Raw genomic sequence first — 13,423 nt, 5'->3', positions numbered from 1 at the left:
TGTGTGGAGAGAATGGTGTGTCGTGGGGAATGGAGACTTCAAAGGCTGGCCATGCAGCAGGAAGAGACTGCTCTCATGTGTGGTTCTTAGGATTCTCCATCATCCTACAGGTTTTTAGTATTCAGAGAATTCCAATTCACATCTTAAAAATAAGTTTTGGTTTTATTATTTTGTCCCAGAAGAGTGACCCCTTTTTGTGCTTATTTGGTAGCCACTGGAAAGTGCAATAAAGTAACGCAGCGTAAGTTACTAACTTGCTAGACAGCTAGTGCGGAACCATTTTCCCTTTGTAAAGTCGCTTACCATGAGTGTGACCAAGCAGCACTTGATGCACTTGATTAATGTAGTTATTACTGTGTGGTAATAGAAAGTGTCCCGTGTGCGGCAGGCCCTGCTGATGTGCTTCCCTGCAGAGCTCACCTGCTGCTCTCACCAGTCACACACATTTGTGGCCTAGAAGAGGTGTAGGTGTTTGCACTGGGTTTTTGTGTTAACTCAGCCATTCTCCCCACAGTCCAGAGTGAGCTCCGAGCTGGAACATTTTCTTATTGTACCTTTTGGGCTGCTCTACAGTGAAGTGACCGCGTCTAGTTTGGTAAGAATGCCCTGCCCTGTTATTTGGTAGCCTGTATGTGGGTCATGTCAGACCATTAAACACTCTCAAATCCAGTCACACTTACAAAACAGAAATAGCAAAGAGTCAATGTTTTATATGATGAGTTCAGTTTGAGAAAAACAGTAGAAATAAGTTATAAACACTTGATACTTGGGTTTAAATAGTTTCTATTGGGGGTAACTGAAGTCTTCTTGACATTTTCAATTTTGGTTTCTTTATTTTCAGGTTAAAATCAATCTACAAGGAGACATAGTAGATCGCGGAAGCACTAATCTAGGAGTAAACCAAGCGGGCTTCACGTTACACTCTGCCATTTACGCTGCCCGACCAGACGTGAAGTGTATCGTGCACATTCACACACCAGCGGGGGCCGCGGTGAGTGTGCTGTCCCAGCAGCGCCTGAAGTTTTAAAGCTTTTCCCTCAGAGGAACTAAACATTTCCTCTGAATTGTTTAGTTGCCCCCCATTACTGTAACAAGTCAGTAAACCTAATCTTATTAGATTAAAAAAAATTTTTACAGCTAAGTTTGACTGTCTTGAAAGAATTTTTTTTCCTCTTAAGGTATCATATATGATCTAATTTGTAAAACCTATAATAATTCTGGAAATATCTATCAGATCTAACAATTAGAACATCATGGGGGAGTCAGGATTTAGTGTGTTGAAGACTGTGAGGACAGCAGGAAGTAGATGCCTCATTTTGAGAAGAAGAATGGAAAAATGTGGTGGGCAAGTCGGTGTGGGGGTCAGAGGGCACTGTGGGCTGAAGGAAAGGCACTTGGACCTGAGACTTGAGCATGTTTATAGACTGGGGAAGGAGTTGGGGGAGAGGGAGCAGCTTGGAAACCATCGGCCCAGCTCCGACAATGTGCTTCCTGCAGCCAGCAGGACTCAGGCTGGGTTGTGATGGGGGAGGAGAGGCGCAGACAGGAGGCCTGGCCTCCCTGCTCACAGCTTTCCAGGAACTTGTGCTGGCCTCTCACCAAGTTCGGTCCCTTCTGGGGTGAGGGGCCCAGCCAAACAAAGCCCCAGATCCCCCAGTATGAAAGTGCACGTTCTGACTGTCAGTGTAAAGTCATGTGAAAGTGAAATAAATACTCTAGAACTAGCTTTTTTATCACCAATTTTACATTAAGGGCTTTTTGGGCTTACATGTGACAAGTGACCTCATTGATATGGTGGTGCTGTATATAATCTCTCATGTCACGCATGTTGGGTCATTTGGATGAATATTAGCTCTGCTTTGTCTCACTTTGAACATATGGTTCTTGATGTCAACAGAGTTTTATTAGATGTATCATCCTCTGAATGATGTAATTTTTTCCTGAAAAGAATGCATGCCATTCCAGCCACTGAAATGACCCTAGGTCTCTAGGAACCGTTAGACTCCCCTTTGAGAAGATGGTTATGAGCAGGTATCACAATGTATGTTTTAAAAATCATCAGAATAACTTTTCTTGGTAAGAAAATTTCTTATGTGAGCGCTGAGACTATAAAAGGAGTTAATTTGGGATTGTCTTTCTTGATGGACCTTTTTTCTGTGAAACTGTGGTGCATGCTGTAGATGGTATTTGATTCTTTGGAGCCTGTTCATCTGGGGTCATAATGCTGCTATCTATAGATGACCTTCAAAATTAGCATATTGTAAGGCCACTTTGAGGAATTTCAGGAAATTTAAGGTCTATATGAACACTTAGTTTTTTTTATATTGGGACTCAATTTTACTTAAATATAGAGAAATTGTATAGTATAATTGTTGTAAGCTTTTATAAATTTTTTCTCTCTCTCTTTTTTTTTATTTTGGATTTTGGCCAGGGCTAGGTTTGAACCCGCCACCTCTGGCATATGGGACTGGCGCCCTACTCCTTGAGCCACAGGCGCCGCCCTTTTCTCTCCTTTTTTTTACTTTTTGAGACAGAGTCTCATTCTGTTCTGAGGCTAGAGCACTGGCATTACCATGGCTCACTGTAACCTCAAAGTCCTTGGCTCAAGTGATCCTCCCGTCTCAGCCTCCTGATTAGCTGGCACTACTGGTAGAGGCCCTGTGCCTGGCTGGAAACCCTTTTGAAATGCATAGACTCCTCAGAGGAGTCTGCTGTCCCCTTCTTGCACTGGACCAGTGCTCATTGTGTCATTAAATCCAAGTTTACATAGCATTTATAATTAGCAGAGAAAAAATCCAGAAAGATGTGGATTTTCTTTGAGTCTATCCCAGCTTAGTAGTGACAGTTTTTATTTTTAATAGCGAATTACTAATGAGCTGCAGAAGTTGAATTTATCTTAACTTCATGAGTTCGTTTATTTTCAAGTGTAGAACAAAACATGCTCCCCACCCCCGTTTCTATTTCTCAGAGGAAAGCATTTTCCCTGTCATCGGTTGCTATGTAACTCTGGCTTTTCCTTCCCTCATGGTGACCACTTGGTCTCCAGGTCTCTGCGATGAAATGTGGCCTCTTACCAATCTCCCCAGAGGCGCTTTCCCTTGGAGAAGTGGCTTATCATGACTATCATGGCATTCTGGTTGATGAAGAGGAAAAAGTTTTGATTCAGAAAAATTTAGGGCCTAAATGCAAGGTCAGTAGGCATCTAATCTGATGTTTAAATTATAGCGGGGAGAAGAAAAAAGGGAAAGTGTCCATCTTGTCCCACTCCTTAGTGCCTTCCTGCTTCCCCCTAGGTCCTTATTCTCCGGAATCATGGGCTCGTGTCAGTGGGAGAGAGTGTTGAGGAGGCCTTCTATTACATCCATAACCTCGTGGTTGCCTGTGAGATCCAGGTAGGCAGGGGCAATTCCAGTCTGTCAGCGTATTTAAATGTTTCTGGGATCCACATGGATATTTATATTTTTTAAGTAATAAAAGTTCATTGAGAATTCCTGGGTTGGTTGTTATTGCCTCCCAACCTTAAGGAGGGAAATCACTGAGAAATACCACACTGTCCCCACTTCCTTGGCCAACACAAGGAGAAAAGTCATTCCTCAAAAAAAGAGCTGGTCGCCAATCTTCTTTAATTCAAGAGGGGTAGTGAGGCCAGTGGGGTGCTGGGGACCATCACATGACATTGGGGGTGAGGTGGGAGTATGCTGGACCTCTAGCTGGCTCCTCAGCAACTGGAGAAGAGACCCACTTGCTCTCTGAGGATGGACTTCTTGGTTCTCGGGCTCAGTTTTTACCCTTGATGAGACTGTCACTTCCCCATTTTTTTTTTTTTTTTTTTTTTTGAGACAATGTCTCACTCTGTCCCCTGGGTAGAGTGCCGTGGCATCAGAGCTCAACCTCAAACTCTTGGGCTCAAATGACTCTCTTGCCTCAGCCTCACGAGTATCTGGGACTACAGGCGCCTGCCACAATGCCCAGCTAGTTTTTCTGTTTTTAGTGGCGATGTGGTCTTGGTCTTGCTCAGGCTGGTCTCAAGATCCTGAGGTCAAGCATTCCACCCACCTTGGCCTCCTAGAGCATTTCTTTCCCAAAGATGAGCTCATGGATTTGGAAATTGATCAGATTGATAAATGCCATTCTGATTTAACTTGGCAAAAGATTACTAGGCTTTTCATAACTAACATGTAGTTTTTCAAATACATGAGTCCCTGCCATTTCTGGAGAGCTAGTTGGGCTAGGTCTGGCATCGGTGCCTGGCATTTGTCGTCCTGCACATCATGTCGTGTGGCCCTCATCAGTGCTCCTTGTGGCAGGTGGGTGCCCCTGTGTCAGGTCTGTTTAGCCCCAAGTTCATATTTTCCCCACTGCTTTCTAACTTATGGCTATGGGTAGTGAGAGCCCAAGTCTTTCATAGGACCCTAAGAAGTGTCCTGTTTTCTCATTTCTCTGACAACTGTCAGTGCCCAACATTTTTGTCATGCTAAAGAAAACTTCTGAAAATAATCTTGTGATCAACTTATCATTGTCCATCTGTCTTTTATTCTTGAACTCTTAGTGATTTGTTTTCTGTTGAAACCTGCATTCTTTTTCAAGTAATCTCTCTCAGTAAGGGACTCACGCCTTGGTGTGTGCTTGTTTTGAAAAGGTTCGGACTCTGGCCAGTGCTGGAGGACCCGACAACTTAGTCCTGCTAGATCCTGAGAAGTACAAAGCCAGATCCCGTTCCCCTGGGTCTCCGAAAGGGGAAGGCACTGGGTCGCCTCCTAAGTGGCAGATTGGTGAGCAGGAATTTGAAGCCCTCATGAGGATGCTTGATAACCTGGTAAGGACTGTGACATCACTCGGTGGTAAAGCTTTTGTTCTGAAGGCACTAATGTTTTAGAAAATGAAATTGCTGGGCAGCGCCTGTGGCTCAGTGAGTAGGGCTCTGACCCCATATGCCGAGAGTGGCAGGTTCAAACCCAGCTCCAGCCAAACTGCAACAAAAACAATAGCCGGGTGTTGTGGCGGGTGCCTGTAGTCCCAGCTACTTGGGAGGCTGAGACAAGAGAATCGCTTAAGCCCAGGAGTTGGAGGTTGCTGTGAGTTGTGTGACACCACAGCACTCTACCAAGGGCGATAAAGTGAGACTCTGTCTCTACAAACAAAAAAAAGAAAATGAAATTGCTATGTAAATGCTTTTACCTTCAAAAATCACAAGGAAGCAGTAGAGTTATTATTTAACTTCTGAGCTAAATTATGAGAAAATATGGAGGTTTCTTGTATTATTTTGTTTATGGAGGTTTCTTGTATTATTTTGTGTTTGAAGTTGGGGAAGGGGTGCAAAGAATAATGACTAGAGAAGCAGCTCAGTGCCTCCTCTCACAGGCATGGAAAGGGTGGGACTTTCTAGATCAATAAGTCCTGTGTCTAGACTAGTCAGTTCCAGCTGTTTGAGGCCTGGTTACTGTGTTCCATGGATGTCTGCTGCCTGTCCATGCGGGGAGACCCTGAGCTGCTTACTGCAGGGACAGAGTCCACCATGGTCCAGGGTAATGAAGTGCGGCTATACAGTGATATGACTGCACTTAGATGTGTTCTGTGTTGGGCTTTTCAGTAAGGGAATTCATCCTTTGCAAGGATTGGAGAGAAAACTTTGTGTACAAGATGGCCCTTGGGAATGACTTCAGAGAGTAGGTAGGATCACACAGTGAGCTGAGAGAAGGGCAGCTGCGGTGGACAGTGCCACAGCCAGCACAGCACGGGGAGATGAGAACACTGTCTGTAAGGTACAGCTTTCGGGTCCTTGTGCTGTGCCAGGCTCATTAAAGACTCAATTCCCAGAGCTGTATTAGACTTAAAACAACATTTGTTTCTTGTTCCATGGTGTCTGTGGGTCAGGAGTTGAGTCACAGCTGAACTCAGGTCAGCCTTAGGGTGTCACTGTGGCTGCCTCAGGGTGTGTTAGGTCTTATCTGAAAGCTCCACTTGGGAGGGCCTACTTCCCAGTCCCCTCAGGCTGGGGGCAGGGTGTTTTATGGCTGTGGTATCCAAGCTCGCTTCTTCAGAGCCAGCTGTGGGGGGAGAGACTGCACTTATATACTACAGCTATCACCTCTTCTGAATTCTACTGGCTAGAAGTAAGTCTAAGGTCTACCCCCATTCAAAGGGGAGCTTACAGGAAGTGGGAACCCCATAAAGTCTGTCACATCTACCAAATGACAAGCACTAGATAAAGTGACCAGAAAGATGCTGTCCTTGCCCTTGGAGATACTGTCTCTGGGAGACGTTGGTCCAGCAGAAGTGTGAATCAGGTGGAGAGCCCATCGTTTAAAGCATAGCAGATGATCAGGAGGCAGCGCCAAGCTTGAAAGTAAATGTTATATTCAAATGTAGTGATTTTGCTAAGAACTGGTTGTCAGGAGGTACACTGTTTACCTTACCTGAAGATTGTCACAGTATTTAAGCTGGTTTAAAAGGCAAGAAAACATCAAGTAGGTTGCTGAATACGAACTGCACAGTAGCTGGCCACGTAGTCACCCTGTTTGTGTTTTCAGTTTTTACTTTTGTTGAAATCCAATCCCTGAATGGGAGAGTGCACATACTGTGGGTGTCCAGCTTGCTGAATTTTTAAAAAACTGAACCCTCTATGTAAGCAACACTCTGATGATGACAATAGCAGCACCTCCGAATGCCCCAGCACCCCAGGGTCCCATGCTCCATCCCAGTAGTGACCACTGTCCTGTCTCTAACAGCAGACTGGCTTTGCCTCTTCTGCACATTTTATTTTATTTTATTTTATGTTATTTTATTTATTTATTTATTTATTTTTATTAAATCATAGCTGTGTACGTTAGTATGATCATGGGGCACCATACACTTGGTTCATAGATCATTTGACACATTTTCATCACACTAGTTAACATAGCTTTTGTAGCATTTTCTTAGTTATTTTGCTAAGACCTTTACATTCCACATTTACTAGGATTCACATATACCCTTGTAAGATGCACCGCAGGTGTAATCCCATTAATCCCCCTCCCTCCACCTCCCTCTCCCCTCCCTCCCCTCCCTATTTTATTCTCACTTTGTCACCTTTGGTAGAGTGCCATGGCATCATAGCTCCCTGCAACCTCAAACTCTTGGGCTCAAGAGATTCTCTCGCCTCTGCCTCCCAAGTAGCTGGGACTATAGGTGACTGCCACAGTGCCTAGGTATTTTTAGAGACAAGGTCTCTCTGTGGCTCAGGCTGGTCTCAGAACTATGAGCTCTGGGCCATCCACCCTCCTCGGCTTCCCAGAGTGCTAAAATTACAGGTGTGAGCCTCCTCACCCAGCCCGCTTCTGCCCCTTTTAGAAGTGGTATTGTATAGTGTGTGTTCTTTTCTAGCAACTGATTTCACTTAGCATAATACTGGTGACAGTCACCCACATTGTTGCATTTTGTAAAGGGAGTATTTATTCTCGTTGTTGTACCCCAGGCCTTACAGGCTCGCAGATTATTCCTGCTGCTATCGAAGGACCTCTAGGTGTAGGCAGTTTTGGTCTGTCGGGACTAGTGCTGCTGTCAACAAATTTATTCCCTGTATTTTGCTGAACATGTGTGTTTCTCTTGGGCATAAAGGAGTTGAATTACTGGATTGTGGGCATGGATATATATTCAGCTCTTGTAGATATTTCCAAAATGAAACCCTGTTTTGAGGTCTGAAATATTGACTGCTTTTCACTCTCTTTGGACCCTAGGGCTACAGAACTGGCTACCCTTATCGATACCCTGCTCTGAGAGAGAAATCTAAAAAATACAGCGATGTGGAGGTTCCTGCTAGTGTCACAGGTTACTCCTTTGCTAGTGACGGTGATTCGGGCACTTGCTCCCCTCTCAGACACAGTTTTCAGAAGCAGCAGCGAGAGAAGACAAGATGGCTGAACTCTGGCCGGGGCGATGAAGCTTCCGAGGAGGGGCAGGATGGGAGCAGTCCCAAGTCGAAGACTAAGGTGTGGACGAGCATTACACACGATCACGTGAAACCCTTGCTGCAGTCTCTCTCGTCCGGTGTCTGCGTGCCAAGCTGTATTACCAACTGCTTGGTCTGTGCCTACCTTACTGTTCATAGTTAGATGACGTAGAGCAAGTAATGGGCAGCTGGGGCTTCGGAGGCTTTGGGAATCCATCCCTTCTATCCTGGATATAAAGCCAGCCTTCCTCATTCACTTTCTCTCAGTCGAGACCAAAATCTGCTTCACATACTAGCTAAGATTCCAGTAACACCGTCTGCTTGAAACTGCTTAAGATAAAGTATACTCCTCAGTAACCCAGGGTAACCTGACACCATACATAGCCAAATACTAAACAGTTTACATGCTTTAACCTAAAAGTAGGGGATCTCTAATTCAAATTGGATTCAGGGACTCTCAATACTTGATGCACAAAGATAGTTCTGTCATGAACCTGATATTTAGTGTTGTGAACTCCCAGTGGTTCCATCGAGTCCCTGAAGTCTTTTCCTTAGGTCTATAGTGTTTTCTTAAGCAGTTTTCTCTCTTGGCTTTTACTAATGTGTTCTCTGCTGACCCTTGTCCCTTCTTCTTAGCGTTGTTATCCTGCTTCTATCCCAAAGCCTCCGAATGCACGCAGCCAGCTGCCCTTTGCATGTACCGTTGCATGTGAGCAGACAACATAGTGGGGAGTCTTCGACTCCTGCTGGGTGCGGCATGACCCAAGTGCAGCGCAGGCCGTCTGCAGGCACCAGCGACAGACGCTGCAAGGGGTGCTTCGTTTCAGCATTAACACTGCTCAAAGTTACCATTTTCCTGAAAGATGCTCCGGGATCCTGGTGCTGAAACATTCCTCTGAAGATGAGTCTTTACTGCTTCTGTAACTTTTGACCGTCTGCCCAGATCCTGTTGTAGAATATAGGAGAAGTCTGTTTTCAAAAGCTCCTGAATTGGAGTCTTTTGTGAGGAGACTGGTGGGGCAGACTCACCTGTGTTGTGACCAGTTCTGTACAGATCCATTTGATGTTAGGTTAGATGTTCCTGAAACCATGGGCAGCACATAAGCAAAGCACAGCTTTTTTTCCCCCATGACAGTGCTTTTACTTTATAGATTTTTTTTAAGTTTTGTCTTCCCCCGGTGGTTCTGCTGTTTTCCTGAGGCACAGTTGGTGGGATGCCTCCAAGTTCCTGAGCAGCTGTGTCCTATGTGCAGGGACCTGGCTGTGGGGCTGGGTTGGAGCACGGCTCTCCTTCCTTCTGTCTCTCTGACTCCTTTTCACCTTCTCTCCCTGTCTCCCTTTTTAAAAAATTCCACTAGTTTATTTTTATTTGCTTTACTTGTTAAAGGGAGTTGGCCTTAAAAAAAAAAAAGATTTCTGCTGCTGATGGGAATACATAGTGCTTAACTGCTGTGATGAATTTCTCCAAAATGCCTGTGCAGCAGCCACTTTGAGCTTTATTTACTATTGGCTTGAAAGCAATTTAAATCACTTTAGGCATTTTAGATCATGTGAACATTGAAGGAGAGACCTTGTTCAACACTTAAGTTTATTCTGTATCGTTCTGGAGTAATACAAATTCCATGCGGTGTTCCAGGTTGGTATATTTTAATTTATAATGATTGTTGTTAAATTTTCAAATGTTAAAGCTTGGGAGGTTATTGTTGAACTGTGTTGACTAATAATTATTTTCAATGAGACGCTGCATTGTTTTAGCTGAGAAGAGGCCCTCAGTGAGTACGCACAGCCCACGCCCATCCCACAGCCTCCATTGTGAGGCCCCTGCCGCCCTCGCTGCTTCCGTAGCGTTGTACGATTTATGCTCCCTCACCGCCTCTCAAAACACTCTGAAAAGCTTAACATTTGCTCTCAAAGATGGACTTGTTTTAATGGTCAGTGCCTACTTATGCCTAAGAATTAGAATTTGGTTAAAAATTTCACATTCGATTGGGGACCAAAAAAATTTGCGTTAAGTGGAAGGCACAGTGTGTTGGCGACATGCACTGATACCTAAAACAGCCCTTAACCAAGGACTCATGAAGCGCTTCAAGTTTGTTCTAGATATTTTTGTAACATTCAAAAATATTAAGTTATATAAAATATTCGACATCACCAAACTCTTCTTCCAGGTGGCTACTGCGTATGTGTTCATATTTCTGTGAGTGGAAATAGTCACGCAAATGGTGCATTCCGATGCTGTCGTTTATTTTAATGCAGAACTTTGGTAATGCCCACTCTTGCCTCACAGTACAGACTCTGTCCCACCCTGGGTATAGCAGCATCACATTGCTTCTCATGACCCTGTCATCTCATGCTTCCAGTTGGCTTTGGTGTTGGACGACTCTCAGAGCGGTGAACCAATGGTCTCTGAGGACCTCCCGGCTGGTCCGAGGGGGTTATGGGCTTAGCTCTGTCGTCAGCCCACACTGTGGTCCAGAGTCCAGCTGGGCTTTCTAGATGGTCCTTTTCCACCAGTCATGATTTGACTTCCACCATTAACTGGTTTTCATGTGGCCTCGTCCTACTCCCCTGGCGACTCTGTTGAGTGGTGGGAGGTACAGCCTTGGTTCAGCCCTCTCTGATGTTCAGTGCATGCGAGATGTGAGATCAATTGGACAGATTGGATGCTGTGGTGTCACTTATTGTCATAATCCTGACTTTTCAACTGTTCTTGATATTACAGTGGACTAAAGAGGATGGACATAGAACCTCCACCTCTGCTGTCCCTAACCTGTTTGTTCCATTGAACACTAACCCCAAAGAGGTCCAGGAGATGAGGAACAAGGTGGGTCTTGCCATCAGCACTCTGTGGGAGCCTGGGAATAGGGTTGGAAGGGATGCTGTCTACTTCAGGGACAGTGGGTGTGCTTGTTCCTAGCAGAAGACATGTGCTGTCACCACTTTTGCAGCTGAAGTAATTGCTTTACAGTGCTGCAATTGCACTAATAGTGTGGCTTGTGAGCAGCAGACAAGTTTTTGGGCCCCGTTAATTCTTGAACTGTTGTTGGCTTACAGGTCAGAACTGGAAGCTGCAAAGCCTATTCCTAGCAAGAATAGACAGCTGTCCCTGCCTTTCAGGGTTCATCCAAAGAGTTTGGTATATCAGAATGGGAGGTCATGGATGCTCACAGTGTCACCAGAAGATAGGCCCACAGGAAACCTCCCACATTAGTGAGTGGAGGGAGAGGTCTCTGCTCTGCCAGAGAAAGGAATAGTCCCTCTATCCCTCAGACCAAGCCCTCCTGAGCAGATTGCACAGGGCCATCAAACAGACCTATGGTCGCTCACGGTGGGCTGGGCCATCCTGCCTGCACGTGGTGGGGCAGAGCTGCAGTGTGGCTGGCCAGGTGCGTAGATGGCACCACTCCAGTCACAGTGTGGCTTCTCAGGAAGTTGATGTGTGTTTCTCCTTCCTGTCCTCAGATCCGAGAGCAGAACTTACAGGACATCAAGACGGCTGGCCCTCAGTCCCAGGTTCTGTGTGGTGTAGTGATGGACAGGAGCCTTGTCCAGGTGAGAGCTCCAAGAGTCTGACACAGTGGGTGGTGGCGGTATGGCTGTCTGCTCCCAAGTTGTTCTTAAATGGAGAGAGAATGACTTTGATGAGGTACGTATTCGAGGAACTAGTTTGTTAAAAATCTTCATGATAAGAAACAATCTAGGTGCTTTTCCTTGAGTTCTAAACGAACGTAAGCATGCCAAAAGCTGCACCCACCCCTTGGATCCCTGCTCCGTGTAGTGCATGTATACGTGAGGGTGGCACACATGCCATCAACCTGGGGCCCTGGGTTCACCTGGTTTGGCAGTGTCCTTTGTAAGGTGCTGGAAGAGGGTGGGCTTAAGGGACTTCTGTGTTGGTACTTTGGTTGCTGTCTTGCTGCAAAGTGCCTCTTGGGTTGCGGAGGGCGGGTGCTGTAAACGTGCCTATGAACTTAGTGCCCAGCGGCACGTGGAGATAGTGGTGTAAGGAGCTACCTCTGGAGGCTGCAGCCCAACTCTGCAGGGCAGAGGCAGTCACTGCATTTTCTGACTGGCCAGCTACGGTTCTGCTTTGTGCTCAGCGTCTGCATGTACCACTCATCACTACAGTCAACAGTGTCCATGCTGCATGTGATTAGCTGGCTCCCTCCTGTGTTCTTGGTGGACATGGCGCAGGCGGGGCTGGTCGCTCTGGTGACTGGGTTTGCTGTTGCAGGATGCGCCCCTCTCTGACTGTACGGAGACTATCGAAGGGCTCGAGCTCACAGAGCAGACCTTTAGTCCTGCTAGATCTCTCTCTGTTAGAAAGGTACTCACTGCCCTGTCCCTGACCCCTGTCAGTCCGAACTGCCCCTCCCGCCCTCCCATTTTCTCTCTTCAGGAAGTAGCTTGAAATCGATCTATAGTTTTTTTTTTTGAGACAGTCTTACTTGATCACCCTCGGTAGAGTGCTGTGGCGTCACAGCTCAGGGCAACCTCAAACTCTTGGGCTCAAGTGATTCTCTTGCCTCAGCCTTTCCAATAGCTAGGAATGTAGGCACCCACTACATTGCCCGGCTGTTTTTAGAGACGGGGTCTTACTCTTGCTCAGTCTGATCTCGAACTTGTGAGCTTAGGCAACTCACCTGCCTCAGCCTCTCAAGTGCTGGGATTACAAGTGTGAGCTACTGTGTCCAGCCTCAATCTTTAAATTATTTGTAAGATTCTACAGAAGGTTCTATTCTGCTTCCTGTATTCTATAATTAAAAATTCGGTGTGTATTTTAATAATTTCTAGCACTCTTAGTTGATGAGGAAGGACCAGTCTAAATGGAGGCTGCATTTCTGTACTCCGGCATGTGGCTCCGACTGGTGCATGTTTTGGGTTTCAGCAAATGCAATGCAGCCTGCAGGGCTGCTTCCCCCACCCCCTCAATCAGGTGCCCTCTACCTCTACTCATTCAGCTCTGACCATAAATGTAGTGACTATAGCGTGGGAGGTCACGTCACTGAAAGATGTCATTTCAGAGGAAGGGGAAGTAAGACAGTCTTTGTGAGACCTGGTTGATAAATACATTTATATTTACCTTAAAGAACCTAGATAATTTTTTTTAATGTTACGTTGAAGAGACTTCCTCTCTGGGCCATGTACCTATCACACAGAAGGATCCTTCCTGAGGATGTAGGCTACCAGTGCACAGAACTTGTTGCCCAGGACAGAAAGTGGTAGGCTGCATGTAGAGTCTTAGCCGTAATGTCTGCCCCTGTGCAGAGGAAGTTTCCAGGACTGTCTCCTTCAGTTAACATACCCTCGGTGAGATGCAAGTGTCACTTCAGATATGTCCCAGTTGACAGAGAGAAGCAGATTTTTACCAAAGAGTCTATATTCCTGTCTGGAATGCCAGCCAATAATATTATTTTGCATATTTATGTATTAATCCTACAGGCCTCATTTTCTATGTATTTAAAATTCATTTCCGGCTACCATTCATGGAGGAAC

At 45.7% G+C, this 13,423-nt stretch overlaps 1 protein-coding gene across 11 annotated transcripts in view; it reads left to right on the top strand.

The window, feature by feature from the left end:
- The window catches only part of ADD1 (adducin 1), a 71,829-nt gene that overhangs the window by 49,341 nt on the left and 9,065 nt on the right, over nucleotides 1-13,423 (top strand). For 5 of the 11 annotated variants that reach the window (XM_053577949.1, XM_053577956.1, XM_053577952.1 and 2 more), the window contains 9 exons: nucleotides 515-595; nucleotides 842-991; nucleotides 3,047-3,190; nucleotides 3,294-3,392; nucleotides 4,640-4,816; nucleotides 7,716-8,060; nucleotides 10,650-10,751; nucleotides 11,390-11,479; nucleotides 12,162-12,254. In XM_053577949.1, the coding sequence (XP_053433924.1) occupies nucleotides 515-595; nucleotides 842-991; nucleotides 3,047-3,190; nucleotides 3,294-3,392; nucleotides 4,640-4,816; nucleotides 7,716-8,060; nucleotides 10,650-10,751; nucleotides 11,390-11,479; nucleotides 12,162-12,254 (1,281 nt within the window). The remainder of the gene's footprint in view (nucleotides 1-514; nucleotides 596-841; nucleotides 992-3,046; nucleotides 3,191-3,293; nucleotides 3,393-4,639; nucleotides 4,817-7,715; nucleotides 8,061-10,649; nucleotides 10,752-11,389; nucleotides 11,480-12,161; nucleotides 12,255-13,423) is intronic. The other 6 variants (XM_053577954.1, XM_053577959.1, XM_053577955.1 and 3 more) reach the window with 3 other exon arrangements.

Source organism: Nycticebus coucang, chromosome 23 (assembly GCF_027406575.1).
Source record: "Nycticebus coucang isolate mNycCou1 chromosome 23, mNycCou1.pri, whole genome shotgun sequence".
In the NCBI taxonomy this organism is placed as follows: Eukaryota; Metazoa; Chordata; class Mammalia; order Primates; family Lorisidae; genus Nycticebus; species Nycticebus coucang.
This window is presented reverse-complemented; position numbering and strand designations above follow the sequence as displayed.